The sequence below is a fragment of the Pomacea canaliculata genome, linkage group LG4, assembly GCF_003073045.1.
Source record: "Pomacea canaliculata isolate SZHN2017 linkage group LG4, ASM307304v1, whole genome shotgun sequence".
Taxonomy (NCBI): Eukaryota; Metazoa; Mollusca; class Gastropoda; order Architaenioglossa; family Ampullariidae; genus Pomacea; species Pomacea canaliculata.
In genome coordinates, this window is record NC_037593.1 from 31,006,690 (window position 1) to 31,032,904 (window position 26,215).

The 26,215-nt window shown below is 38.9% G+C and overlaps 1 protein-coding gene across 6 annotated transcripts in view; it reads right to left on the bottom strand.

Annotated features, from left to right (window-relative positions):
- The window catches only part of LOC112562263 (RNA-binding protein Musashi homolog 2-like), a 134,653-nt gene that overhangs the window by 19,796 nt on the left and 88,642 nt on the right, over nt 1-26,215 (bottom strand). For 2 of the 6 annotated variants that reach the window (XM_025235385.1, XM_025235389.1), the window contains exons 8-12: nt 18,650-18,732; nt 17,961-18,045; nt 13,703-13,762; nt 9,918-10,007; nt 1,754-1,864 (exon numbers count right to left, since the gene is read on the bottom strand). In XM_025235385.1, the coding sequence (XP_025091170.1) occupies nt 1,754-1,864; nt 9,918-10,007; nt 13,703-13,762; nt 17,961-18,045; nt 18,650-18,732 (429 nt within the window). The remainder of the gene's footprint in view (nt 1-1,753; nt 1,865-9,917; nt 10,008-13,702; nt 13,763-17,960; nt 18,046-18,649; nt 18,733-26,215) is intronic. The other 4 variants (XM_025235390.1, XM_025235387.1, XM_025235386.1 and 1 more) reach the window with 3 other exon arrangements.

Below are 26,215 nucleotides of genomic sequence, written 5' to 3' on the forward strand. Positions count from 1 at the left end.
TGCAGAAATTACAAGTCACATGGCAACATAGCTCCAAATACACAATAACCCACATCCAAATTTTACAATTAGGGACAAATTTCACATATTCTAAGAGGCATGATATGTTAACAGCATCTCCATTTTCAAACGAATGAATCTGTCTTGAGTGAGTTACACCTACTCTCTCTGCAAGCTGTACCAGAATTCCACAGCAACACACATTATTCTACACCAATATCAACTTCTAAAAGCTTATTTCTCCTCATTTAAGATTATACTTTTAGCAAACATCGAGCTTCGGTAGTTCAAAACATTCCCATTCAAGACAGATTCAGCTCAAACCAACTGATCAAAAACAGTTATCAGTGACAATACAGAACTGGGTGGGTTGGGGGGAAATCCATCACAAAGGTGTATTCAAAGCCAGACTAGTCATTTTACAATGCGCCAGCAATATGCAACTATAGACGAAAAAGCAGTAAGACAGACCAGCAATACTTATAAACAAGCAATACATATATATATATAGCACAGAGGCGAGACATTTTTTTCAAACAATCATTTAGTCATCAGGCAAAATCTGATACTAAGTATCAGCCAACATGAGCAGATAAAACCCACATGCCACTGACCAATTGCTCTGAGCCAACTTACAGCGTAGCACAGATGCATTTGTTGCACTACTGAGTGTAGATACAAGGCTATTCTAATGAAAAAAGAAGGTGAGATTTCGATAAAGGTAAGCAGACAAAAAGAGCGGGTAGGGTGAGCACAGAGAGATGGGCAGGTAAGATATAACTAAGACAATCAGGTATGGAAGATTCATCAGAAGCAGGGAACAAAAGACAGAAATTGAAGAGAGGATGGTTTGGGAGAGAGGGCTGGAGGAATAGGTGGTGGTGGGGGGTGGGCAATCAAAGAGATGGAGCAGAGAAAATGTTACAGCAAAGTAGAGCAATGCATTTTACAGATTTTACTATTCTTTGAGTTCCTTTACACTTTAAAAGTATTATTTTGGATGGCTACAAAATGCAATTTGGATACCCATAAAGGAGAGGTACTTTAGGAAGATAATATTTAACCTCCACAGTCTATACAAATTAGAAAGCCATATCTTGGGATCTGTGCAGTTTTGGGGATTGTGCCATCTACGATGCCTACATGCCGTACTTGTCCTTGTAAAAGCTATCTTATCTTTAAATAAAAGTAACAAACTTGAAAATCAAACCACAGAACACCGCAGCTCACGTCACTTCCAGCCCACATCTACATATAACGACTGGTCTACCAACAACCATCAGCCCACAGTCTAAGGCATGGGAATTGCAAATGAACATCAAATAGCTAGGAATGTAGAAATTTCAGACAATTTAAAACTGCAGATTTCCTGAATAAGGAAAGATATTGAATTTCATTTAAGCAAAAAAATAAGGCTTCTTTTCAAATTCTAACTCCTTTAAAATTTTCAAGGAGTAGAATTTGTAATGTGGGGGGGGGGGGAAATTTGCCCAAAGTTTTGTTTTCTTTCTCATGCCTTGAAGCACAAAAATATTCACTTTTATGGGAAAGAAAATAATATTTTGCTTCAAGTTGTTTTAAAAATTTTGTACATATCTGTACAACAATTTGCAGCCAATATGACAACACAGTATCGCAAGATTACAGCAATTGGAGGGAACAGGGGGAGAACACCACAATAGAAATAAAAATGATAGAAACTTGCTACCAAACAGCTCTAGTGGTGTGACAAGTTACATCCCCCTGATCTTACCCGGCACCACGCCATGAATTCCCACAATCCCACGGGTGGGAGTGCGCGAGATGGGGCGAGAAGCGAGCGTACGAGCAGCGGCTGTGGTCTGACTCAGCACATTTCCAAGTCCTGTGTACATTGAACAACGTTCTTTTTGTCAGTGTCCCTGATATTATGTTTGGTTCCCACCCAACTTCTGATCATTTGTAAAGAACTTACAGGACAAAATATGCCTAGACATCAATTTCCCTTTGAAACTGCCATAATAAGTGGCATTTATTCAAAATATTTACTTCTATGCAATCATCCTTGAGTTAAAAATCTTCAAGAAACCTTGGATTTTGGCTTTCTTTGTGTGTAATGGAGAAAACTTGAAAGTGATGTCGTGACTGATGTCAGTAAGTGAAATATATGGTCCAGCACAATTTGAAATATCTATTGTTCATGAAAATGAATCTACATAAATTATGCAAAGACTGAAAAGGGAAAATAACCTCATTTGCTCCACATCGCACTTAAGAAAAAATAAACAAAAACCCCCATAAAAAGGTAGGGAAATCAATCAAGAACTGAGGAACCGAAAGGAGGCCAGGAAAAGCAGGATTACTGACTGTTGAAAAATTAAGAGTAAATATACAGGAAATTAAGCTTCGCAAGTTCTTGAAGTAATTCTACAGCAGCCATTTGCCATTTTACACAAAACAGGAGGATACAAAAAAGACACTTTACACAGAGGCACAAGAAGAAAACCATGTCAAACAGCATTTAAAAAAATTATGCTCTCTACTTCCCTGCAAATAAAACTAGGTACAGAAGAAATTGAGAAATACCATATGCAGTTGAAAATCTTTATTTCAAAATGTATTTTCAGTCCATCACAATCTGCACGAGGATGTCAAATAGTTATTGGTGACTGAATGGACAGAAACAGTTTTATAAATATGAAGCTTTTTTTTGGCTTACAAACAATTAAAAACACCAGTGATAAAATTTGGGGGAGGAAGGGAGGGAAACAAATAAAACAGCCAGTTTTATATATCTTAGTCTAGCCTATAAACTCCACACACTCATGAGTTGTATTGTGAACATGAAATGCAAAGTACTGCATAGAACAAAAAAACAAAAACTAAAACAAAAAAAGAAAACAAACAAAAACAGAAGTTTAAGAAATGTTACATTCAAGCCCTCGCTTTTAAGAAGCACAGATACTCTAAAAAGAAAAGCTGAAAAAACTGGTTATATCATAAGTAGTCATATGTAATATAAGAAATTATTTAGGAAGGGACTGTTAGCTTTAGCCTGCATTTACAATGGGGAAGCAATAAAAATTTGAACTTTGATTCTTTTTTATGGTTAAAATGGGTTATTTCATCAAAAGTATAGGCTAAACATTTACATCAAGGACGATCTTGAGCACTTTTAATGAACAACAATGCTTAAGATTATATGTTGAATATATTAGTAGTGCTTAATTATATATATCATGGTCTTTTTCTTTCTCCTTTTAGAGAAAACATGGGTTAGTGCTTTACCAACAATGTATTAGTTATAAGATTTACAACTGCTGAGTGCCCTGGTGGCTGTACAGAGATAGATATCATTAATGCAGTTGCCACCCTTTGCTTACATGTCAGCAACTTAGAAACACTGCATTTACTTCAACAAGCAGAATCACAGATATGACAAAGGAAATCCAACTTTAAACTGATGATCTACCTAGTATTTGTGTGTTCCTGAAGTGCAAATAACTTTACACCATGAGTTAATCGATATTTGTTTATTGTGCTGATTACAGCACTGGGTAATGCTGATTAAGAATAACCTGCTATGCTTGCATATTACAATGGCATGCTTGATTTTCCAGCGTTTCAGAAGATAAGGATAGAAGATTTATTTCTCTGCTGGCTTTAGTTTCTCCCAAACAATCTAATAAACATTGAGGGGTTTTCAAATGTAACAAATCTTTAAACTTCAAACTAAACATCTCCACCTCAAAGTACAGATGCAATTAACATGTAAATGCCTATTTAAGAGACAGCTAGCAAAAACTCACCTATGTAAGCCTTTTTGCAAATCATACATGGAAACACTGAGTGTTCCACTTTAGAATGTTCGAGTTCCTATGTCAATAAACTGGGGTATATGCATGACATCCATGCACTTAAAAACTTGGGGCAGGGGGAGATGGAGGACAGGTATGTATTACCAGAGGACAACAACCAATACAACAACTACTGGAATAAGTTCATATGTGTATGTACACTAGTGAGGGTGAAAGTTGACTCCATTCATCAAATACAATGTACAGTTCATTCACAGCACTTTGTCATCAGAAGAAAAAAGTAATAAATTCTTAAAATAATTTACAATTCAAAAATATGCTTAACATTGCTTGCCAATTACCAACAATAACAGTCACATCTGAAGACTCCATTCACAGAAGGGATTAAAAACAAAGATGTAAATATTCTACCATGTTACCCTGACATTTCCAGATGGTATTAATGAGTTCAAAAGGGAAACAGGCAAAGAAAAATCCTGTTTATCCACCATTGAAAAAATCCTGTCATCAATCTAAAATGATGGTTCTGATCAAGCAAATAAAAAAAATGACATCTTGCAACACCCATTTGTGACTTTTATTCCAGTTTATTGTGCTACTTTTTAAATGACTTATTCTTTAAAACCAACGAAAAAAAGAAATGAGATTCCAAGGAAAAAAAATTATGTTTTCAGAGTGTTTGTGCTTTTACAGATCAATCTAAGATATCAACCACTTTAAGTTTCTTACCCATATTTCTTCTGAAAATTAAAAACATTTGATGTGTTGAAAATAGTCAGCACAAGACAGTACTAAATGACTGAACAATCAAATGGTAGGATCATAAATTCTTTGAGTATCCAATAATATGCCTTAAATTTACTGACCAGCCCTGAAAACAGAGGGGGTGGGGACATGCATCACAGTTCTACTGGCCTCTTGCATAAAGGGAAGCAAGAAGTTAATAAAATATGCTGAAAGTGTGTTGAAACCACTTAAACCAAGAAATGTCATGGTCGGTCCTGAAATATATGAATAAAAAGAATTTTTACAGTAGGGAAGATGTAGTATTGTTTTCTACTGCCCAGAGTATAGGATATTTTCCCTGTGTAAGATTAACCAGCTTGCTTGGTGTACAGAAGAGAAAGAAATCAACCATCTCTCTGTCACAAACACATCAGCCCTGCATTTGTCATGGCCATCTCAGCTTCGAAATAACTGTGAAAGGCATTGACGGAATGCTTGTGCTGTTGCGAGTATAGTGATCTCCATATGAAAGTATAGCCTCCAGGCAGGAGAATGCCACACTACAACTTACACCAAGCATCACATGTGAGGAAGATCTATCATCAACCATAGAAAAGGCCAATCCGAACAAAGATAACAATCTTAACCATTGTGCTACAAGCATTTTCAATATGAATGCCCAGACGATCATTCTTTTAAGAAGTGGTGGTGGCTGTCATCAGAATAAAGACATGTTGTTGGTGTACACTCACTACTCTAAAAAGATCTATTAATAGCAAGATTTTAACTTGTCGATATATGATATATTTTTTTTTCTTATTGTACATAAAACAAGCTTAAAACTTTGCTCCTTTTGAGAGCTTATTTCAAATGATACAAATAATATAGTGACCATACACGGCTATTCTAGATTTATTGTGTACTTTTAATAGTATTTTATTTTGTGCGAAAACAGATGGTGGACAAACCTACTTTTAAACCATAATGATGTGGATAGGAAACTCAATGTGCTAGACAATTCTTTTCTTATCCAGAAAAAAATGTTTCCCTTCAGAATCTTTTGTGTTTAAATAATTTTGCTCAAAAGTAGTAAAATGCATCAAACTAAGGGAAAAGCTTTATACACTTTCACTAATAAATGCCTTTAAGTTAATGAAAACATTGTCTTTGTGTGATGACTACCAACACCAATGCACACCAAACTAAAAAGAAATTATGAAGACATTAGACAATGACCTGGTCAGAGGAGGAGGCAGGTGACAGAAGCTCAAGAATGACTACTCCTGAAACAAGTTTAACAACTTTGGTAGTTACTGCCAGATGTTATTTTTCACCAACACAATCCTTGCTTTGAAACTTCTTAAAAATTGTTGCCAAGCTGCAAAATTCTGCCATTTGGTTGCACAAATGTTCAAAGTGATCAAGGTTTATGTTCATCACAGGCTGAAGAAAAAAATACATCTGAATGATTCAGTTATTGCTCTGATTATTGCTGTCACCAGTCATTTGATTACTGAAGGAAATACAGAAAGGGAAAAACACCATTATCACAGATGCAATCATAAATAAAAATCAACTTTTCAAAACAATGGGATGGCATGATAGTCATGCAGAAAAAAGCACAGAGAATGAAAGCAGGAGTCTGAAGATGCTGCATTTTTCACTGCTCATTACTATTTTCTAAGGTGGATATTCACTGCTCATTTGCAAAATTTATTATACTGCTCAGTGGGCAAAAAGCCAAAACAGCATCCTTTCACTTCTTTTAACAAAATCCTCTCCTTGTGAATGGAAGAATGTATTAAGAAATGTATTGCCCCAATGAGCAAACAAATAAATAGATTAAAATAAAAGAGCACAACACAAATTGTTTGCTCTGAGCCAATCAAAGAATTTGTTTAGTGTCAACAACAAACTGCTGTTGATGATGATAATAACATGCTACAAAAAGTTTAATGATAAAACATGTATGACTGTATGAATGGATGTAACTAGTTTATACTAATATTAACCTGATGTTACTTCATGACTTGCTTCTTGAGTTCTAATTTTATCCAACAGTTCTTACTACTATCTGAAATTCTTACAGTGGAAGCCTAATGCTTTGTAGTTTACCATTAATTGTCAAGACATGAATGATTTTTAAAGATGGAGAGGAACCAATGCCATTGTAGTAATCGGGCATCCTTTGGCACATGGTAAAATGTTTTCAATGTCCATCATCAAATTAATCTCAAATACGTTCACAAATTCAGATCTGAGTAACAGAAGTAATAAAAAAGTGAGTGATATACATTTTATGGCACACTGTTTACAAAGTCATTATAAGAAAGCAACATGTGATCAAAGCAGCCAGTACAAATTCGGAGAAACTGGTGAAAGGAGAGGGTGCAGGGAATATGGATAACGGTGTGGATGAATAAATCAGAGTACCAGTGACTTGTGCCACATCTAGCTAGTAGGAACAAACAAAAAGTTTTCTTCTTTTTTTGTTTTTTTTTTAAATATGTATTCACAAAATCAAGCAGTTACTGTAGCTTACAAGTGACATAAAACAGCCAGGAAATGTCACTTACAATCTTGACTCAAAACTCTATAAAATTTTTTTAATAAACCTTGCTAGCTGACTTATTAGTATATTAAGGCTGGGCAAAACTTAGGTGCTCTTACACACTATGTATGGAATGCTTTTATCCAGATGCTGGTTCTCACATTTTGGTGTTGAAGGTTTTTTTAAAAGAGTAATTAGACTTTCTGTAAAAAGGTTTGTATCATTCACAAGGAACAAATCTGTCTTAGTTCTTATGTTTTAAACAGCTTATTTCTTTACAGTTTAGTCTGGCAAAAATGTAAATAGATAAAACACCAACTATGACAAACTGTGCTTTTGACACACCTACATGTGACTGAAAAAAGAGGGAAAGAATATCTTTGCAGCAGACTATATTCATCAGCCTCCTAAAATCTTCAGTTTACTATTATTTAAGTTCTTCAATAAATAGTAACAGAATGGAAGTCTACAGGCAGGAAATGGTACAGGGCATGCTTTAAAGATCAGCAAAGTCGGATAAGCTGCGGGATGACCACTAAGGATTAACTGGAATACCATCTTCATTGCTAAAGTAGACAATCTAGCACCTTGAAAGAAAAGTTACAGGAGTGGGTTGCAGAAAATCGGCATGGAGTAATAAGAACAATCGATTGCATTAGGCATGTATACATGCTCATACACACACCCAGGCATACACACACACATGCACGCACGCGCACACACACTCTAGCACAAGTGTGAACATAACGAGAATATAAGAAAACCAAATGTTACAACAATGAAGTAGTTTTCCTGATATGTCCAACGTAGTTTTGTGTATGGTGTTGTCACTTTTGCATATGAATAAAGTATGAAAGAATAGGGTCCCATGCAGAGCCCTTAACCTTTTACCAGGAAGATATCTGGGACAAAAGCAATCAGTCACACGGAGAAAAATAAAGTCTCACAACAGTAATGGGAAGGGGGTTGTTTGCCCTGCTGCAGATTATGCTTAGTGATCTTCTCTTCCATGTTTTGAAAAATCATAAAATGATAATCAACCACAGAAGAATGCACATATGTACTGGAGGTATGTATGATTAATTACAGGCAGGGTAAGGGAAGCAAGAGGTAGAGGAGTAAAAACATCTTTGCCAGCTGATTTCTCACATTTTGAACACAGGTTTTTATTTAACTCTTTGAGTCCGGGCCAGATAAACATGACAAGTCCCTTCAGCAGTTATTAAGTCCCACCCCTTCCCCACCCATGTCTGTCACTGAAAATTTTGGGTTACTACATAACTATGTAAACAAAAGAGGGTGAAATCCAGGAATTCGGCTAATTGAATCACATTTGAAGAGTTTCATTAACACAGGAGGAGGAAGACTTTAGTTTAAAGATTTCAAGATGTGCCTAAAAAAAAAGATGGTGACACACACACACACGTGCATGTGAGGACAGCTAGAGATCTTTCATCACTTTTGAGCCTGAATCTGATGCCAAAGTTGTTTATCACGATCATATATTTTGGTTATTCATTTCTACATGGTCTGTAACCATTAAAATTCACTGAGCACAAGATGAAATATCATTTTGATCATCAATAGTACACAAGCCCATATCAACTTTTTTTTAAAAATAGGATTCAATGTATTTCTTTTGGATACAAGAGTGTGAAATTTCACTATGAAATGAAGTAGGAACAATTTCTTTCTCTTCGCTTTAATTACAACATCGATTTTTATCTTCCTGTCAAGTTTAGTTGGGAATTAGAATCAAAGGTCAAGGCCCGGACTCATAGTGTTAATTAGTTGGTGTCTCACAAACAATTAACAAATCTATGCTTTTTATAAACTCTTGATTACTGAGGTCAGGTTTGAGATTAATATATAATTCTTTCTCTTTTTTTCTTTGCTCCAGCCACCCACACTCAATCCTTCCCAAAAAAGATGTTTCAATGAAATAATGAAAAAAAGTTCTTGTAATTCTTTAAATACTGAAAGACCCATGAATGAAAATGATGCTGTAGTCTGTAAGAAAACTGTTTCATTTGAGACAGCAATAGTAAAAACTTTTCTTCACAGCTTCAGACTGTTACAATGGTGACCACTCAAAGGAGGGGGGAGGGAATCACTCTGGAGTGACAATAACAAGGGGATTTTCGTTGAATAATGCCACCTGTGACACTGTGGTTCGTGCACTGACACATATAAAAAAATTGTTAAAAACCCATCTGCAACAACATTCTTCTTTCTTTTTCTGGACCGGACATAGAATGAACTGTGGAAAGGGATGGAAGGTCACCATATAGCAAGATAAACTTGCAAATGCTAATAGGGATATTCAATGACTTTAACATATTTAAGTGCAAAATGTACAGTGAAGTAGCTCCAGATATTTTAAATATTATCTTTAAAATCTGGGAAGGGAGTGGGAACAGAAACTGTGGAGCTTTAGAGGAAGTGTGTGGGAGTGGGAGTGAAGACCAGGGGTATGGTGGTGGGAAAACCGAAACAATATGAACAGACATCAGACTGCTGCTGAGGTACAGAACACACAGGTTACAAAGTTTATGAGTTTGTCTCTTTGTTTTCAATAGGTGTAAGCATCACCATGCAGTTCTTCACAAAGACCATTCCTTTCCCTTTGCACAGTGAAGGCGCACCAAGAGAAGAGCACTCTAGTCAAAAATCGTGGTCAACAAGACGGGTGACCATGACCCCTGGTGGGTAGAGCCAGGTGGGTCCACAGTGCTGGGCAGGTGAGGGGAGAGGGGGGGCCAGCCCGCCCCTACCCCGCCTCCGAACTCAGAAGCCAATGTGTGGCTCTGGATACCAAGAAGCCAAATGCAAGAGTTCCATACCTGGGTAGTAATAGCCGGCAGGGGCCAAGGTCGCTGCTGGAAACCCTCGGCCATAAGTCGGGAAGCTGGCAATTCCAGGTGGAAGATAACCTGCAACATAAATCATTAACTCCCGGATAAATGCTTCTTATGTGTCTGGCCATTTTAAACTGCTCAATGTTTAAAGCATATTTAAAAGAATTCCGCTGTTTTCTGAAAGACCACATGACCAAGAAATCCACTATGCTGCAAATTGCTTATATTCTGTGACAAGAGAACAGATGAAACAGTTTTGGAGCAAGAACATGAGCAGGGCATTCTATCTGCCAGTAAATTATATTCCCCAAGCTTTTTGTTAACCAAACCCGACAAAATGTGACATACTAACAGCATACCTATCCACCAGCCAGTTTCTAGATAGAGAAGGGTAATGTCATAGGAAGGGTAGACAAACCATTTTATGCAGTTAAACTTGCAGAGTGACACTCCTTTTCCAGCCCTTCAACTTTTATTCATTCACCCAGTGGTCAACAAACTAATGATTCGAGCATTACATTTTATTATGCTATCAGTGTAAAAAGAAAATAGTGGGAAAACAACATAACAATTACAAATGTTTAAAGAAATATCATTTACTCATGCAATTATTGTGATTTGACTATTGACACATTTTCTTTAAAAATCCTTCCTTTAGTCTGCTAATACTAACAATACATTAAGAATACAAGAAATACACACAGTAGGTAATCACATTTTGACTGCATACTACTAGGATGTCAACACAAGATGGCTGACACATGCCCAAACTTAAAAGAAAATGTTCATTAGGGGTGCAGAGAGGATTTTTTCAAGCTATCAGAGTAAGTGTGGGACCTTGGTTTATCAAGATTCTTGGTAAAAGTTTTGATGCATATACTCATTTTGATTCTCAACATCAAATCGAAGATAAAAGAAAATATAGACATGTCCCAGAGATTATGTTAAAAAAAGGTAGTACAGCTCAAAACTAAATGCGTATTTGTGCTGACCAAGGGCAACAAATAATGAGTATTACTGACTATTTCTACATGCTTCTCTACATGCTGTTAGTGTGCTGCATTACTTTGATACCATTACAGAATTGTTCTTGAGTAAGAAACAAAGTTCCCACCCATTTAAACTCACCCTGAACTTCATTTCCACACCTCCCCCCTCCCACCCTTAAAAAAAAAGAACTAGAAAGCAAAATGTTAACAGATCTTCCCACCGACCTAAATAAAATAATCATATTTATTATTTATGCATTTAGTCTTAATGAATGTATTTAAATGGTAAATGAATGCTGTAAAAATATGGCTTTTTCCTGTATGCTCTCTCTCTCTCACACAGACATTTCTGTTTAAATGAGCAATAGGACGCAGTGACTGTTGTGCTAAATCCAAGTGATCCAACCAATTATGGCTTCTTTTATATTCCCTCCTTTGCCCAACAAGGTACATAGTTAAGGTAGCAGAATGATAGACTGTCTGTCTGGTCTTAACTGCTGGACACGTTTGTGACTACATTCACTCCTATTTGTATTCTGTCTGTTGTGCATCAACTATAAGAACAATCTAAAACTTTCCACATGGAAACAAAAATCAATGGTTACAGGTTTTGGAACTGTTTCCAGATGTGTTGGCGTATGGGAAAGGAGGGAAATAGCAAATGCCCATAATAAATACACAGAACTTTTATATGGTAGCAAAATCAAACAATTCGAAAATACCATAAGAGCTAAAGCCAGAAGACATAATGACAATTTAAATAATTTAATGAAATGGGCATCACTGGTATTTATTTACTCACTCATTCCCCCCTCCAAAGATACCCTATGACAAAAGGAACATCTTCTGCAGGGAACATACTATAATAAAAACAATGGAAAAATGATTGAGAAATGCGCTCACTAATGCTTAAATTTGCTGAAATTTGATAATTAAATATTGAAAAGGGCATAATGTGTGCAGCACATACAGGAATAATCTGCACATTCTGCCAGCAACACTTGACAAAACAAATATGCTCAACTATACAGATAATATTCTAAATTAGGCAAACTCTAGCTAAGGCAGCTCTAACAATGCGAACATATCAAGCACATTCAAAAGATGAGAAATCATGCTGTATACTTTATGCTAGGTAAATTAATTGTTTGCAGAAAAATATGGCTAAAGATACATACTAAGACTCAGTAAATTAATTACAAGAGTTTCGAATCTTTAGTGACAAAGGTAACAAGCAAGGAACTACACAGTGAATAAGCAAAATGAAGAAATGAAGCAAAGAGCATTGGTCTGCTATGTACTCTCATTTATTCTGCCTTTTAAAAAAGAATCAAAATGAAAAATATAAAGCATGGACATCAGATATGCATAACTCAGGGGCAAGCTTTAAAAACATTTAAGTCTGACCCACACCTTGCGAACTCGAATAGGCATGCTACCACTAATAAGAATTCATTATTAGCCCAAATCAAACATAAACAGGCAATTTACTTTAAAAGCTTTTGTTCAGATGACTATCGAGGTAAAGTATGTTGGCTTACTTTGTGTTTCGTTATCGTTATAGAAAAATCATGCCTAAATGATATTTTCCACAAGTTAAGCATCGATTTTCAACATTAAGCATTCCTCAGAAATGTCAATTACAGTAGTGTCTTTAATATTTCATGTTCCTTTTTTTTTTAAACTTGTGCTTTCTGCACAGTGATTTTTTTTTTTTTTTTTTTTTGCTTTGCTCAAAAGATTGGGCCAAAATAAAAAGCTGATTTCTATTGTTGTTCAAGATATTATGCAACAGGCATGAGAATGTAATCAACTCTGAAAGAATGATGGTCAAGAAAAGAATATGATGAAACTTCTTAAGCCATCCCTTCAAAGAATTTCCTTTATTTAGTTCCATAATACCCATCTATATGTACAAAAGTATGGCTTGAGAAAAATTTCTCTCAAAAGGGAAAAATGTTTATATCTTTTACAACCATGAGACAAAATAATATCCCTAAACAAATATTACACTAAACATATGTTCACTTTCGAACATTTACTATGCTCAGATATTACAATTTATGTCACTGAAAAAGTAATTAAAAAGGACACTTCATGTCTTTTACATTCTGTTTTAAGCTTTTGAGTAAAAAGAATAACATTAACTCGAATGCTTCTTGAAGTCCAATATTACATCCCCATGTTCAAATTGCCCACTGGGACAAATAAAGTTGGTCCTTGTTAAAAACTGACTACTTAGTAAATATTTTAATTAGAATAAGTAGAATTACTGCTCTGTTGCCAACAGAGTGTGTTGCAACTGATTATTGCTTTGACAGCTATGTTCTTGTCATTTAGTTCAAACAAATATGAATTTACTCTTCATATTTAACTTGGATATTGATGGATAAACTATTACTGATTAGACAATGCATGTAAATTTACCCTAAAAACATCACAAAATAATGCAAGGACACTGTGATTACAAGCAAGCAAACATAAAAGCCACATTAATGTTGAAAGCAAGCATGTTATTAAAAACCACAGGATGATAGCAAATTGCTTGAAGTAACATAGAAAATAGAGGATATTTACAAGCATGTGCAAAATCCTGCATGCATATTATCTAAGCACTATAAAGTATGCCTCAGATTTGTAAATCAAACACTCTCATTCTCACTGTTTTCCTGTAAAGCCAGCAGACCGACCAGCAGACATGCAAGCGAAAATAGCACTGATGAATGAAAAGAAAAGAAAAAAAAAACAGAAGGGACATACTGACAAAGGGAGACCACTTACAGAGTTCAGGAAGAACACAATCTCCAGCGAGATCCATTATATATTCTCCTTCGTCTGTCACTAAGGCAGTGGGAGAGAAATGGGAAGAAAACATGTTGTCTTAGTGTCAGCGACAAGAACATACAAAAAGCAAAAATGCCCGCACATGGATGAAGGCACACGATACTATTATTACACTACTACACATAAGACAGAGAAGCAAATACTGGTTCTTTCCTTTTTCTTGGGCTTATTTCATACTTAAATAAAAGTTCATGACATACAGCAATTAAAAATACCATTTTACCAAATTTTACCTTTTAATTTGTTTGCTTGCACAGCTTTCATAAATTTTCCTAAAGTGATATTTTATAAAAAGTACAACAATGAGCTTTACTGACAAAACAATCTTTAGAAATATAAGATGTGGGGGAAAATTATAAAGGCAACTTTAAAAAGAAAAAGAGTGGGAGCTACTATTTAAGGAATACAATAAACAAATCTTTTGAAAAAAAGAGAATGATGGCTAGTGACTTCTAAAAAAAACAATAATCAAAAAGCAGCAAACTTTGTAAATGGCCACCTTCTTCAAGGTGCTTAGTATCTTCACCCCATCAACATGCATAGCATCCGCAATGCATGATTTTTGTAGGGAGGTTTCTCGATAACATTGTGATGAAACTTTCTAAGGATAATCTTTTCTAAAATATTTTTAAGCTCAATGTTTGCTTCCCTGTCTCATGCTTGATGAGAATGTGCCAAGACACTCAGCCCTGCCAGGCAGATGACATGTACAATAAACTTGTCGGTAAAATAGGAGCTGATTTTAACAACTCCAGCTAGCTATACTATTATGTGTAATTTCTTCTCTTTATGTGATGCAACAGTTAAACATGAAAGTAGCATTTGAAATAAGAAAAGGGGAAAATGTGTGCAATGTGCTTTTCAGAAACCACAAAGAACACAGCTGTGAACAAATGAACACATTATATGTTCTGAATTAGTTACTTTGAAAGCAAGTCCGACAAGCTTTGATGTACAGTGTACAATTCTAAATACCCAAACCCCACACAATATATAGGATACATTCTAAACATTTGTTAATCTCACACAAAGTCAGTCCTATACAAAGCCATTTCAATCAATATCTGACAGTTAGCAACCTTTTCCCTCATAAAGGTATCGAGTCTCAGACTAAAAATGCATAAGCTTGGATAAATGCATAAATTATAAGAATGCTAATAAAAATTCCCACTGATCTTTCACTTAGTGTCAAATTCTTTTTTTTTTTTTTTTAAACTAGCTATCTTGAGCAGTTAGAATCTAGTACACAATAACCTGAACAAAACATGACATTTTACAGAATTTTCTTCGAATGCCTGCTTATGATTTTTCAAATCTGTTTAGGAATTTAGCGAACTAGTCATTGACAAGCATTACTGCCAGTATCCAGAATGGATAAGCAATAATGAATATTTCTGAAAACAATTATCAGGTTGGAACAGAATTGGAGAAAGAAAAGGCAAAACAGAAAGGGTAAAATGCAGAAATTAAAAGGACAGAGGCGCAAAAAGGGAAAACCAAAGTCAGGAAAAGAAAACTCTTAAAGATTCCATATGGATTTGGGTAGCTCTTTTGTGCTGGAGGGATGGAAGCCAGGTAGAGTCTGGGGGAGGGGAGAGGAGAGATATGGACACCCATGTGCATGCCAGCAATTTTTCTACACACAAGGAATTGGAAAAAAGTTATAAAAGAGAACAAACAGGAAGCAGAAAGCAAGAGGGGTAAATGTCATCATGTAAAGATTGATAATGGGGAAAACAAGACTGAAAATGTGAAACTAAATCTTATTTTTACCATGAAACTTTGATATTTTTAGAATTCTTTGCTCTGATGACCTTTTAAAACAACTATTATAAAAAACAAGTAGGCAGAGAATCATTAAAAAAAACCTGGAGATTGTTGAAATAATAACAGTAATGAACAGGCACAAAACAAGCCTTACAAACATCAGTACAAAGAATATAACCCAAATCTGTAAAAGAGAGAGGGGGTGAAGGATAGCAGGATCTAAAAACACTGAAAGATCACCAATGTACAAAAAAATAACAAGTTCCCAGTATACAAGCTTTTTATCACAAACCAGAACACTGGCCAGGGTTTGTTTTTGGCTGAAAAACTGTGTGATATCCTCTTAAAAGCACACAGTGCATAAAAAAAGGCTCTAATGCCAAACAGCTAGAGTTCTTGTTGCATGCAAATGTGCTCTGAATATGCTCAACATCTATGAATTAACAACTGGGAGCTGCATGCCAGCTATTATCAACTGAACTTCTTATAAAGTTATTTTTTTTAATACCACCCTTCAGCTGATGCTCCTAGATCCCATAACAGCAAAAGTTTACCAATTTACAAAATACTCATGGCTACAGATCACCTATCATAACAGGTATCAAGACAATTACTGGTGAACTAAATTTCTTCTGCTGTTTCCACTAAAATGCTAAAGCTTATCTATACAAAGAAATAAAAACTGGAAAATTTAGTTCTAGAAAAGTTTTATTTTGATAATTATCATGAAACATGATGCTATATGAATATACTTGTTAAAACTGTCTCTTATTATAATCATTTTACTCTTACTGTGTCTTGAAAGCTATTTATGCAGATATGCACACTCAAGGGACAAAATCAGAGAGCACACCCACTGATGTGTGCAAGTGTTGTCTCCCTTTTACTAACGTAATCAAGAAAGTGCAGAGCCACTCTCTCCTTGTCTTCAAAGGTAATCACACTTGGAGGAAAGGTTACTTCAGCATCCTCTAGCACATGTAAACCCTAAGCCTTTTGATAACAACTATGATAATGCTTTGAGCGGCTGCAAAAAGACAGGCCTTTCTCTGCTTTGCAAAAAACTTGAGCAGTTGTTGCAGGACTTTTTTGTTATCTGATCTGATCTGCACTTATTTGTTGAATGTTAATAAATAACCAAAATGAAAGCCTAAAAGCACTTCAGCTTTTAAACTTAACTATGCCATTTAGTACCCTAACCATGGCCAGCCAATGCTCATTTATAATTAATTACATAGAAACAAACGAAAAAAAACTTGTAAATTTTTTTTCGATGAAAATAAGTTTCCAGATTTTAAACTGTGTCCATACCTTCAATCTTAAGTATTTTGACTACCCACTTACATCAGCTGAATACTAAAGTGAAGAAATGCTTATGTCTATCATCTAGATTCCCTTTGTACTTCTTTTCAAATCATCAATTTCTATATTATATACTTGAAATACTTTTTCACTAAAAATTTTATGCTTAGTCCAAATGTTTACCAAACAGAATCATTTAAGACTGGTTAAAACTATCTTAATCTTCTGCTGATACTCAGGATATAACCTGAATAAATTGGACAGTTCAATGCCCTGTGAAAACAATATGAAGCGTTCTCAACTAATGTTATGACAGACACGAGCTTTAGCCCAGGATGCTTTCTCTTGAGTTCTACATAGAAATGGATGAGAGGCTCTGTGATGAGTCAAAATGGCCAACTATTATTAGAGGCTGCAGTAAGCTGACACAAGGAGCTCCAAACCTAGCTCAGCTATCCAACCTACAGGTAATCTTTCCTCCAGACTCCCACCTGACACATCTACCCCGTTAGTTGCAAGCACACATGACGCACAAGCTAAAGAATCAGGGGTGCCACAAAGATCACCAGTGAAAAACAAAACGAAACTGAACAGATTTGCAGAAATGCAGGAAAATGATGGATGTGGTTGCCAGGACCCCAGGGTAATGGGAAGAGTACTAGCAACTACTTTAAATATACCAAGCCATTTCCTGATCATTGTTTTCTTTAAAGATTTTCTCTGTGCTGTCAGATTTGCATTGTTCACACAATCATGCACTAGGATTTTATTCCTAACTATTCTGTAGGCTTCTCTTGCTTTGTGGTTTGTATTGCTTCCTTTTTATTTAACAACCAAATCCATTCCCTTTCTAAAAAAAAATATAACAATAAAAAAACAAGTAAACAAATAAAAAAAATAATGGTACAGTTTCCTTGTGGAAAATGGTTTAGTCTACTCGGTGCTAAAGCTACATTTCAACTAGTTAGCATGCACAGTGGTTGCCATAGAAACCAAAACTAAATTGTAAGAAATACCAAGACCAAAAAAAAGGGGGGGTGGGGGAAATCTGTGCTGGATTTGTGGGTTAAAGAAAGAATTTGAAACCGCACAAAGCTAACATAGTTTAAGACTAAACTGGACTTACTGTAGCCCCTTCCAAGGGCCCCTCTGCCTCTGGACATAGCCGTTGGCATCATGACTTCCTTAGGCTGAGCCTTTTTGCACTCCACCTGCATGTGGAAAAACATAAGTTTGGTGAGATGTTGGCACAGGTTGCTTACAGTTCTCACCACAAGTTTCCAGTTGCCGTGCATGCCCCATACAGTTAAACAAACATATCTTGCAACCAAACAACTTCCATCTTCTCACTGCGTGACAACTCTGGAAACGAAATGCCAGGCTATTATGTGAACTGCAGACCTAAGCCCTCCCTCTAAGCTAATTTTCAATGAAAAAACCAGAAATCAGTATTTCTTCAGCACAGCTTTTTAGTGCAAATGGCTTAAGCTGAAATGTGGCCTTTTAAAGCAGACCAGTAAATCAAATTCCAATGATATTTGAGGCCATCTTTATTTCCACCTATTTTAAAACAGCTAAACTAAAAGGACTTCAAACCAAACCGTTTGATATATAATAATGAAAATAAAAAATTCTATCAAATTAATAAAAGCTACATTTTTTTGCCACTTAATTTTCTATAATTTGGAACATTGATTGCGCACGAAAGACCATCTAAAGCTATAGTACTTTCCTAACCCATCTGATAATGGTAGGAACAGAAAGGCACAGGCAGAACTGGGGAAGAAAAGCTTTAAAAGTTTCAAAATATCTCACCATTTTAGAGTTAATTTCATGGAAGTGAATCTCACACACTTTTTCCACAACATCTTCTTGGTCAAAGGTCACAAACCCAAAGCCTGCAAAGACAGCATAGCAAAATAATCAATCTTATTTTAATCACAAAATTGAAAAAAATTAAGGATCCGCCTAACAGCAATTATAAAATATAAACAACTCTGTCAACCCCGATGTTACATCCAGGGAATAAAACTATTTTATCATAATTATTAACACACTAGAAACCCATAAGACTGTGATTTGTGAGTTTTTAGGACTGAAGTTTCAATATTATACGCAGCAAGAATTCTTGCTGAAATGTTCTTTCAGGCGCAATGGTGCCTCGGTGAATTTATCAGCACAAGAGCTGCGCTATGACTGGGAAAGCTGAAGCAGTGCTTTAAGACAGAGTGAAAAACCATTGTAAGTGCACTGAAGGACATCTATGAAAAAACAATGCTGCAGTAAAAAAATTTTATGAACCATACACATACATGCTCTGTACATCAGAAACACTGATATAATCAATGAAGTCAACACAGAAAATTGTGTTTTAAAACTTCTTTTATTTGATTTGGTACAGAATTACACAAAAACAAATATTAGTGAAATGATGTTGCATAACAGGTGTCAAGTTTTTAATACTATTAATAATGTTACATATATATAAAAGAATGAATCTTCCAGTTAGGCTGTCTTGAAGATGATTTCTTGCTTTGTAAATAAACCCCCTTCCCGTTCATCAGGTCATTATTCATGGAACATTTTCTCTAAATTTTTTGTTGTAATTATTTAATAGGACAATAGCCAGTATACACCATCAAGCAATGTGGTATGTACCCTGATTTGAACTACACCCACCCACCTACCTAATCACCCATGCTTTGTGATGAAACCACCCTACCCCTCCCCCCCCCCCCCCCACAGTTCCTTTGCACACAGTACTCAATCTGTTTGAAACATGGCTCCGGATTCGAGATTGGACGGGCAGCCTGATCTAGGCAAGAGAAAATGCAATTTCCTTCGAATAACAATGCTTGACAAGCAGCGATTGACAGCCACCCGGCCTTGCACGCGCTGGGTTATTGATTCGTCGGCGGGCGTGCGGCGATTGGATGGCGTCTGCGCCGTTCTCTACCCCTCCCCCTGAAACCAGAACACACCGATGTGCTGGGGGGGACGGGACTGGGCATCACTGGCACAAATCACGCACATCAAAAATGCCCGACTACAGGGTTCAGGCCATGCAGCTGGCAACTGTCGATTTTTTAGGTTTATAGGGCGACTGGGGGAGGTTGGGAAGGAGGATGGGTCCTGCTTTTCTCTCATTTTCAATGTAGATACAGGGTATCCAGTGTTCCTCCATCTAAAGCGGTTTTGAGGGGTTAATGACATCATTCGCCTTGTAATTAAAATTCCTTCTTTCTTTGTTCTGCCATGAATTCGTTCCAGATCTTCTGGTTTACAAATCTTCCCTACCCCCAGCCACCCGCTTTATCTCCCCCCGACAAAAATTCCCTTCTGGTGAAGTAACTTGACCTCCTTTTTAGTCGTCCAGTGTTTACTCAAACTCGCTCCTGTAATGTTTAGAAACGCAGTCGCCATGCGCAAATATTTATGCTGGGCTGGATAGCAGGGACAAAAGGGATGAACCGTCTCCCGCTGCTGTTCACGAGCAGACGACGCTATGGGACGCCATGGTGTCCAACAGTGAAGGGTGGTGGTGGTGGTGGGGTGGGCAGGGACGGGGTAGATAGCGATGGAGGAGATGGGAGAGTAAGAGGAGCGCAGCTGCCAGACTTATGCTTGTCTGGTATGATTGTGGGAGCGAGCTTTGCGGAGCCCACAGACTGTGCCTTGCGTGCTTGCGTTCGGTCTGTCGGACTGCTGCCCCGTTATTTTGATGCCCAGCAACTCCCGGTGATAACAGAGATCATCTGCTGCCGACGGGATGTGGGCTGGATCTTGCTTTCCCCCATCCCCAAACTCCCCACCCCTCTTGCTCGCGCACCACGTCTTTCTCAGTGCGGGTGTGTGCGCGTGCGTGCATTTGCTGAAAACCTTATTCTTCCTACGAAAATTAAACCCACGGACCATTAAAACAACAACAACAACAACAACAACAAGTCGTTACTTCCTCGCATGCCATCATCTTCTACCATCCAAGCCATTCAGACACTTAAACACTACACCTCGTGATGACGATGATGATTGATGATGCTCATCATCATCATCATCGCCTCATGATGATTACAGACAACTGCTGATGCCAGTCGGCGCTGGAAGGGAGGAATTACATCGATGGCACGTGACGTCCACGACAGGAGCTTGTCTACGAAGGTTGCAGTCGGGTGGGTGAAAAGAGAAGAGGAATGTGAAAACGTGCGAAGATTCGCGATCCTGACACCCACGCGCCGTACAGAACGACAAGCAAGCTCGCATGGCAGGTAGTCCCACCGAGCGAGGTATGCCCTCCCGACTACCGGTCTACATACTGTGCCCCTCTCCCCCAGGTAAGGTACCGCCTTCCCTGATAACAGCTGGCAGTTCTATGCTTTTATACCCTCTACTCTTGTCTCTCGCCCCTCCCCTACCCCCCCAATCCTGCAAATAATTCTTTTGCTGATAGAAAAAATAGCTTAGATAACATCAACGAGTATTAAAGTTAAGTACGACTACCTGAAATCAAGGAATAAGCCCAAACTACCTGAAATCCTACCTTCACCCCCGTCACCTTTATCTTTCATGAGACAAGGAATCGTGTACACACTTCAACAAGTTTGCTATGGCATTGCGGTGAGCTGTGTATTTATCTTCGACAAGCTCACCTGTGCCGCAGGTAACCAAAGGCGTGACACGTGACATGATGCAATTACTCGCTGCACGTCATCGTCATGCATCCTCCTCTCCCCCGTCCCCCTGTACTGAAGGTCAAGGGCAGAGTTTTGAACTCTTGAAAAAGGACCAGGTGGGTGGGGAAATGTGGGAACATGCCAACATGCGGTGGCTGACATTTATTTATCCATCCATCCATCTATCTCCCCCACCCGCCCAGCCTCCCATCAAAAAAAATCTTTGCACCGGTGCAATTCTTAGACGCACGAGGGCCATTTTGAAAGGAGTTGCAGCCTCCCTTCTCTTGAGAAGAAATGAATGAAGTGCGTGAATCTCTTCCTCCACACCCCACCCACCCCACACACCTCTCAGCCATTAACGTGCAACGAACAGCGGTGCTGATGTGGATGTTTTATTTGCCAGCCAGCTGGTCGTGATCAGCGGAAGTGCACTTGAGCAGCAGCCGATAGCTCTTGCCCCCCCTTGCTGCTTCATAATCGCTCAGCTCCCCATCCACCCCTTTCCCCACCCCGTACCTCATCCCCACCCCACTCCCCCACCCCACAGGGGCCGTGAGATGATCAGCTGACTCCCAGAGCAAGTGCCAGGCGAGATTACTGCACAGACCCGATGGAGCGGACAAAGTGTCACAACTCTCAGCCATCGGGAGGAAAAGGCAGAAAGTTGTTAGTGAGTTAAAAAATAATTTCTTTACCGTCTTCCTCCCAACGAGGTGCTTACTTGCTCGCCACAATGCCCAACATCAAAGGCTGACTTTTTCAAAGTTATTACAAGATACCCAGGTCTCGAAATTGGTGCCAAGAACTCTGTTCTATTCACCCTCTCAATTTCGCGACTCTCACCTGTTTTGGTTTTTATTTTTTATTTTTTTTTTTCAGAAAAAGGTCACGACCTCATTTGCTGGCGATGTCACAACATGCTGGCTCTTGCTTCAGCGCCTTATCAGCACGAATGTTTTGGATTGGCTGCAGTTACATCAGGTTTAAATTTACTTGCGACTGTGACCCCGAGCCCATCCCCCTTAAACTTAAAAAAAAAAAAAAAAGACAATCACAAATTGTTGAGCATTTTTAATTAGTCCGGTAATGCCGGTTGACATTCCTGTGCATACAGATGACTGCACACCAACTTCCCCGCACACGGCTTTTCCCAGAGGCAAGGAGCTGGTTACAAGGCTACAGGAACACGAAGTGCAAACGTTTAAACTGCAGTTTATGTGACCTTGAAATGCTTCCTCTGGCTTCAGCCCGGGAGGAATAAAACTCGAGCATACCAACATGTGAGTGCAGAACCATGAAACATTTTGTAAGGGTGAAAAATGACTGACCGGGTGGGTGACTAATACTCTACTATCCCTCCCTGGCAGTTAATTTCATACTCCTCGTGAACTTGGTTCCTAAAAAGTGCCACAGTATCCTTAACCACCACCCCACCCACCCACCCGACAAATGACGAAAATGTCTTCAGTAGATAAAAAAAAAAAAATGTGACAGGGAAAACCTGTTAACCACCCTTCCAAAGTCGTGTACCCAGACGAAAGTAAATCAGTGATGGCAAAATTAATAAATAAATCAACATTCCTGCTACCCGACTGTTGCCTGTGCAGGATGCAAATCCGATTTCTCCAGCTTTTAGCTGCGGTGCATCCCTTGAAAACTCGCCTCCTGTTAATAATCCGAGTATGCTGCCTCCCGGCAACGGTCACACATTTGGATAATTGGAGTCGCTATCCAACACGTTTTGAATTTTATTTCTTTGAACTATTTTTCTTATGTCGCCCATGCCATCCCTAACCCGACATAAAGATCACAAAAGTGATGAAGAGGGTCTGAGCTGTTCTTGGGGAACAAGCCAAAGCTGCTGCTGCTGCTGCTGCTGCTGGTGGTGGTGGTGGCACTGAAGTGTGTGGAGGATGTTGGCGAGGGCTGGGGATGATGTTGAGGAAAGAGTTTGATTACCAGTCTGCATGCGATGAGCCCATTAAAATAAAACTGTCACCAGATTCCCCGAAGGCCAAGCTCTTCCTCACGAGAGAATTTTCGTTTCCTCAAGTACGTCCGTTATAGCATGGTGCAAGTGTCTTGTCGACACTTCTTAAATCGCCCTTCATCCCCGAGAGACGAAAACATCTCCAGGCTGGGTCCTCCCACGTGATACTGGCAACGGTCACGGAATGTGACGTCATCAAATGTGTTAAAAACAAAAACTAGAACCATCTTATCTCGTGCTGACTGTGTGTGCGCGCGTGTGTGTGTGTGCCGTCACGTGATTCATGGCCTGACGATGCGCTTGTGACTAAATCCAGACTCATGGGTAGGGAGGAAAGTGAGTGGCTAGGCGTGCAAATAAACAGATGAAGTGGGACAGTCTGGTGCTCTACATGCTAACGACAAAATGACATGTCAGGCACATCGGTAGGAGTCCCTGTCGACAGCAGACGAAACATCTGGAACTTCAGACCAGAGGATAATATAGCAACATGTGACCACAGAATATTTTTTTTAAATATTGTAACTTCGGTTGGGGATGATGCTACGTCTACGGGGATGTACCCTTAGACAAACGGTGGGGACAGGATCCGAACCACAGTCGAACAGCCAGTAGGTCTGTCCACCTCTAGAGTTTAGAATGTGTTGTGTGAGTTCAATGACCGACAAGTGGGGAAAAGAACGTATGGAGCTTGGATGGAAAGAAAAGGGAGTCATGAAAATATAAAAATATCAGAATCTGGTCAAAGGGGTGGATGGTGGAGGAGACATGGGAGGTGCTATCTTCTGTCGGCACATGAATAACATCAGCCTGAGGCAGTCGCCGCAGTTACATCAGGGAATGCGTGGGAGGGAATCAGTGCGGAAGATACACTAAGAGCAGGAAATACCCTGACTGTAAACCTTCTGGAAAAAAAACCCAACCAAGGGTACACGTGAACAGAATGAGATAAACTAGGGCAGGACAGGCAAGATGTCCATGTGTGTGTTTGTGTGTGTGCACGCGCGCGACCGCACAACCACAAAGATGAACTGCAAATCTCATTTGCGCTCATCCCCGCCAGAGACACAGAACGGGATCCGGAGTCTGGTCACTGAAGCATGATCAGGAAGGCCGCGTGCAGCAAGCGAAAAAAGCTGTCTACGCATGACTGCTCAACCGGAAACACAGACCTCGGCTGTGAAAATGAGTCGCGTGATGGGATCCTTGCGAAAGAAAAGAGAGAGAGAGAGGAAAAACAAAAAGAAGAAATGAGAAAATGAACAAAGAAAAGAAGCTCAGTAGGTGGTTGTGCATCATGACGATACCTACTAACCCCGCTTCAGTCCAGCGCTTCTGAGTGACAGGATGAGCATGGGATCCTTGCTCCTCTTCCTGACAACAACAGTCACTTCTTCCATCACAGCCTGCGATACGATTTCACGAGAACTGTTGGTCTTACCAAAAATAAATACGTCGTTAGGCTCTCGTCCATTTTTTTTTTCTAACCCCCCTGACACTAGAATTTCCATCTCGAGAGGGAAAATAATTATCCCACCACCTCCGGTGATGTCAGAGGAGAAGTGTTATTTAAGTGGCTAAAGATTTGACACACAAGCTTTGTATCTACACGGCCTCGTCGATGTTAGAACAATTACCCTACATCTCGCCACACATCCCTCCCCTCGTTTCCGATGACGAGAGAATGAATGAAAAAAAAAAACGATAAACTCGTGTCTACTTTCTCTTTCAGTCCTTTTTGAATTTTTTTGTGACGTCGCAAACTATGGCTGACCGAAGTTAAGAGCCAGAAGAGGGTTAGTCATTTACTGTCATCACATCCTCATCACTTCTTCCACAACAAATCAACCGACGTTTGCATCTTTCCCTCATTCACGTCCAATTTCACTCTTTCCGCTAAAACACGTATACACGACGTAGTTCATCCACAAAAGTGCATGTGAGTGATGGAGGAAAATGACGAGGTTGTTATGATAGGGAGGGGAATGTGGGAAAAGGGTATTAAGAAAAGGGAGATAATCCATTGTTGGTCATTTATTTTTCCCTCCCCTCCCTGGACGGGTACAACAGCACCGGGCCTCATTAGTGTAACGCGCGATGCAATAAGACAGAAGAAGAATGGCTCCTTCCCCCTGCTGCCTGCCGGTGACAAGCCCTGACAGCGATGTCGCCGCCAAGATGAAAGGATGCTGTCAAGCCACGTCATCAGCCGCCATGACAGATGGCGACTCCGTGCTCGTTTGCATTCCGTCAGCCGCGTCCTAAGACGACTGAGAGGCGATTTCTGCCGCTGACCTCGCCGCCCGCACCCTGTGATTGATCGCCCCTGGCTTTTTTTCTTTCTTTCTCTCTGCCACCCTTTGAGTCGATGGCCCATAGAGCCTGGACGAACGAGGGGTAGGGGGGGGGGGCAGCCGATAATATTTTTCTTTGATAAAGTTGATACTGAGCATGGAAACCCACTAATAGTCAGTCCCTTGACTAAAGAGTCTCGTCCTGCTCTTTCGATCTTCGTCTCCCCCTGCAGGCGCCTGGCTGTTTTCATTTGTCTCCACTGCCCGCCCGCAGCGGTTTGTACAAGACTTAGAGACAGTGAACACGAGCTTAAGCTCGCTGGCGAAAAACATGGCGGTGGTGGTGGTGGTGGTGGTGGTGATGGTAGTGGTGGTGGTGGAGGAGTTAGAATCTTGAATAAAAGGATAGGATGACACAACAGGG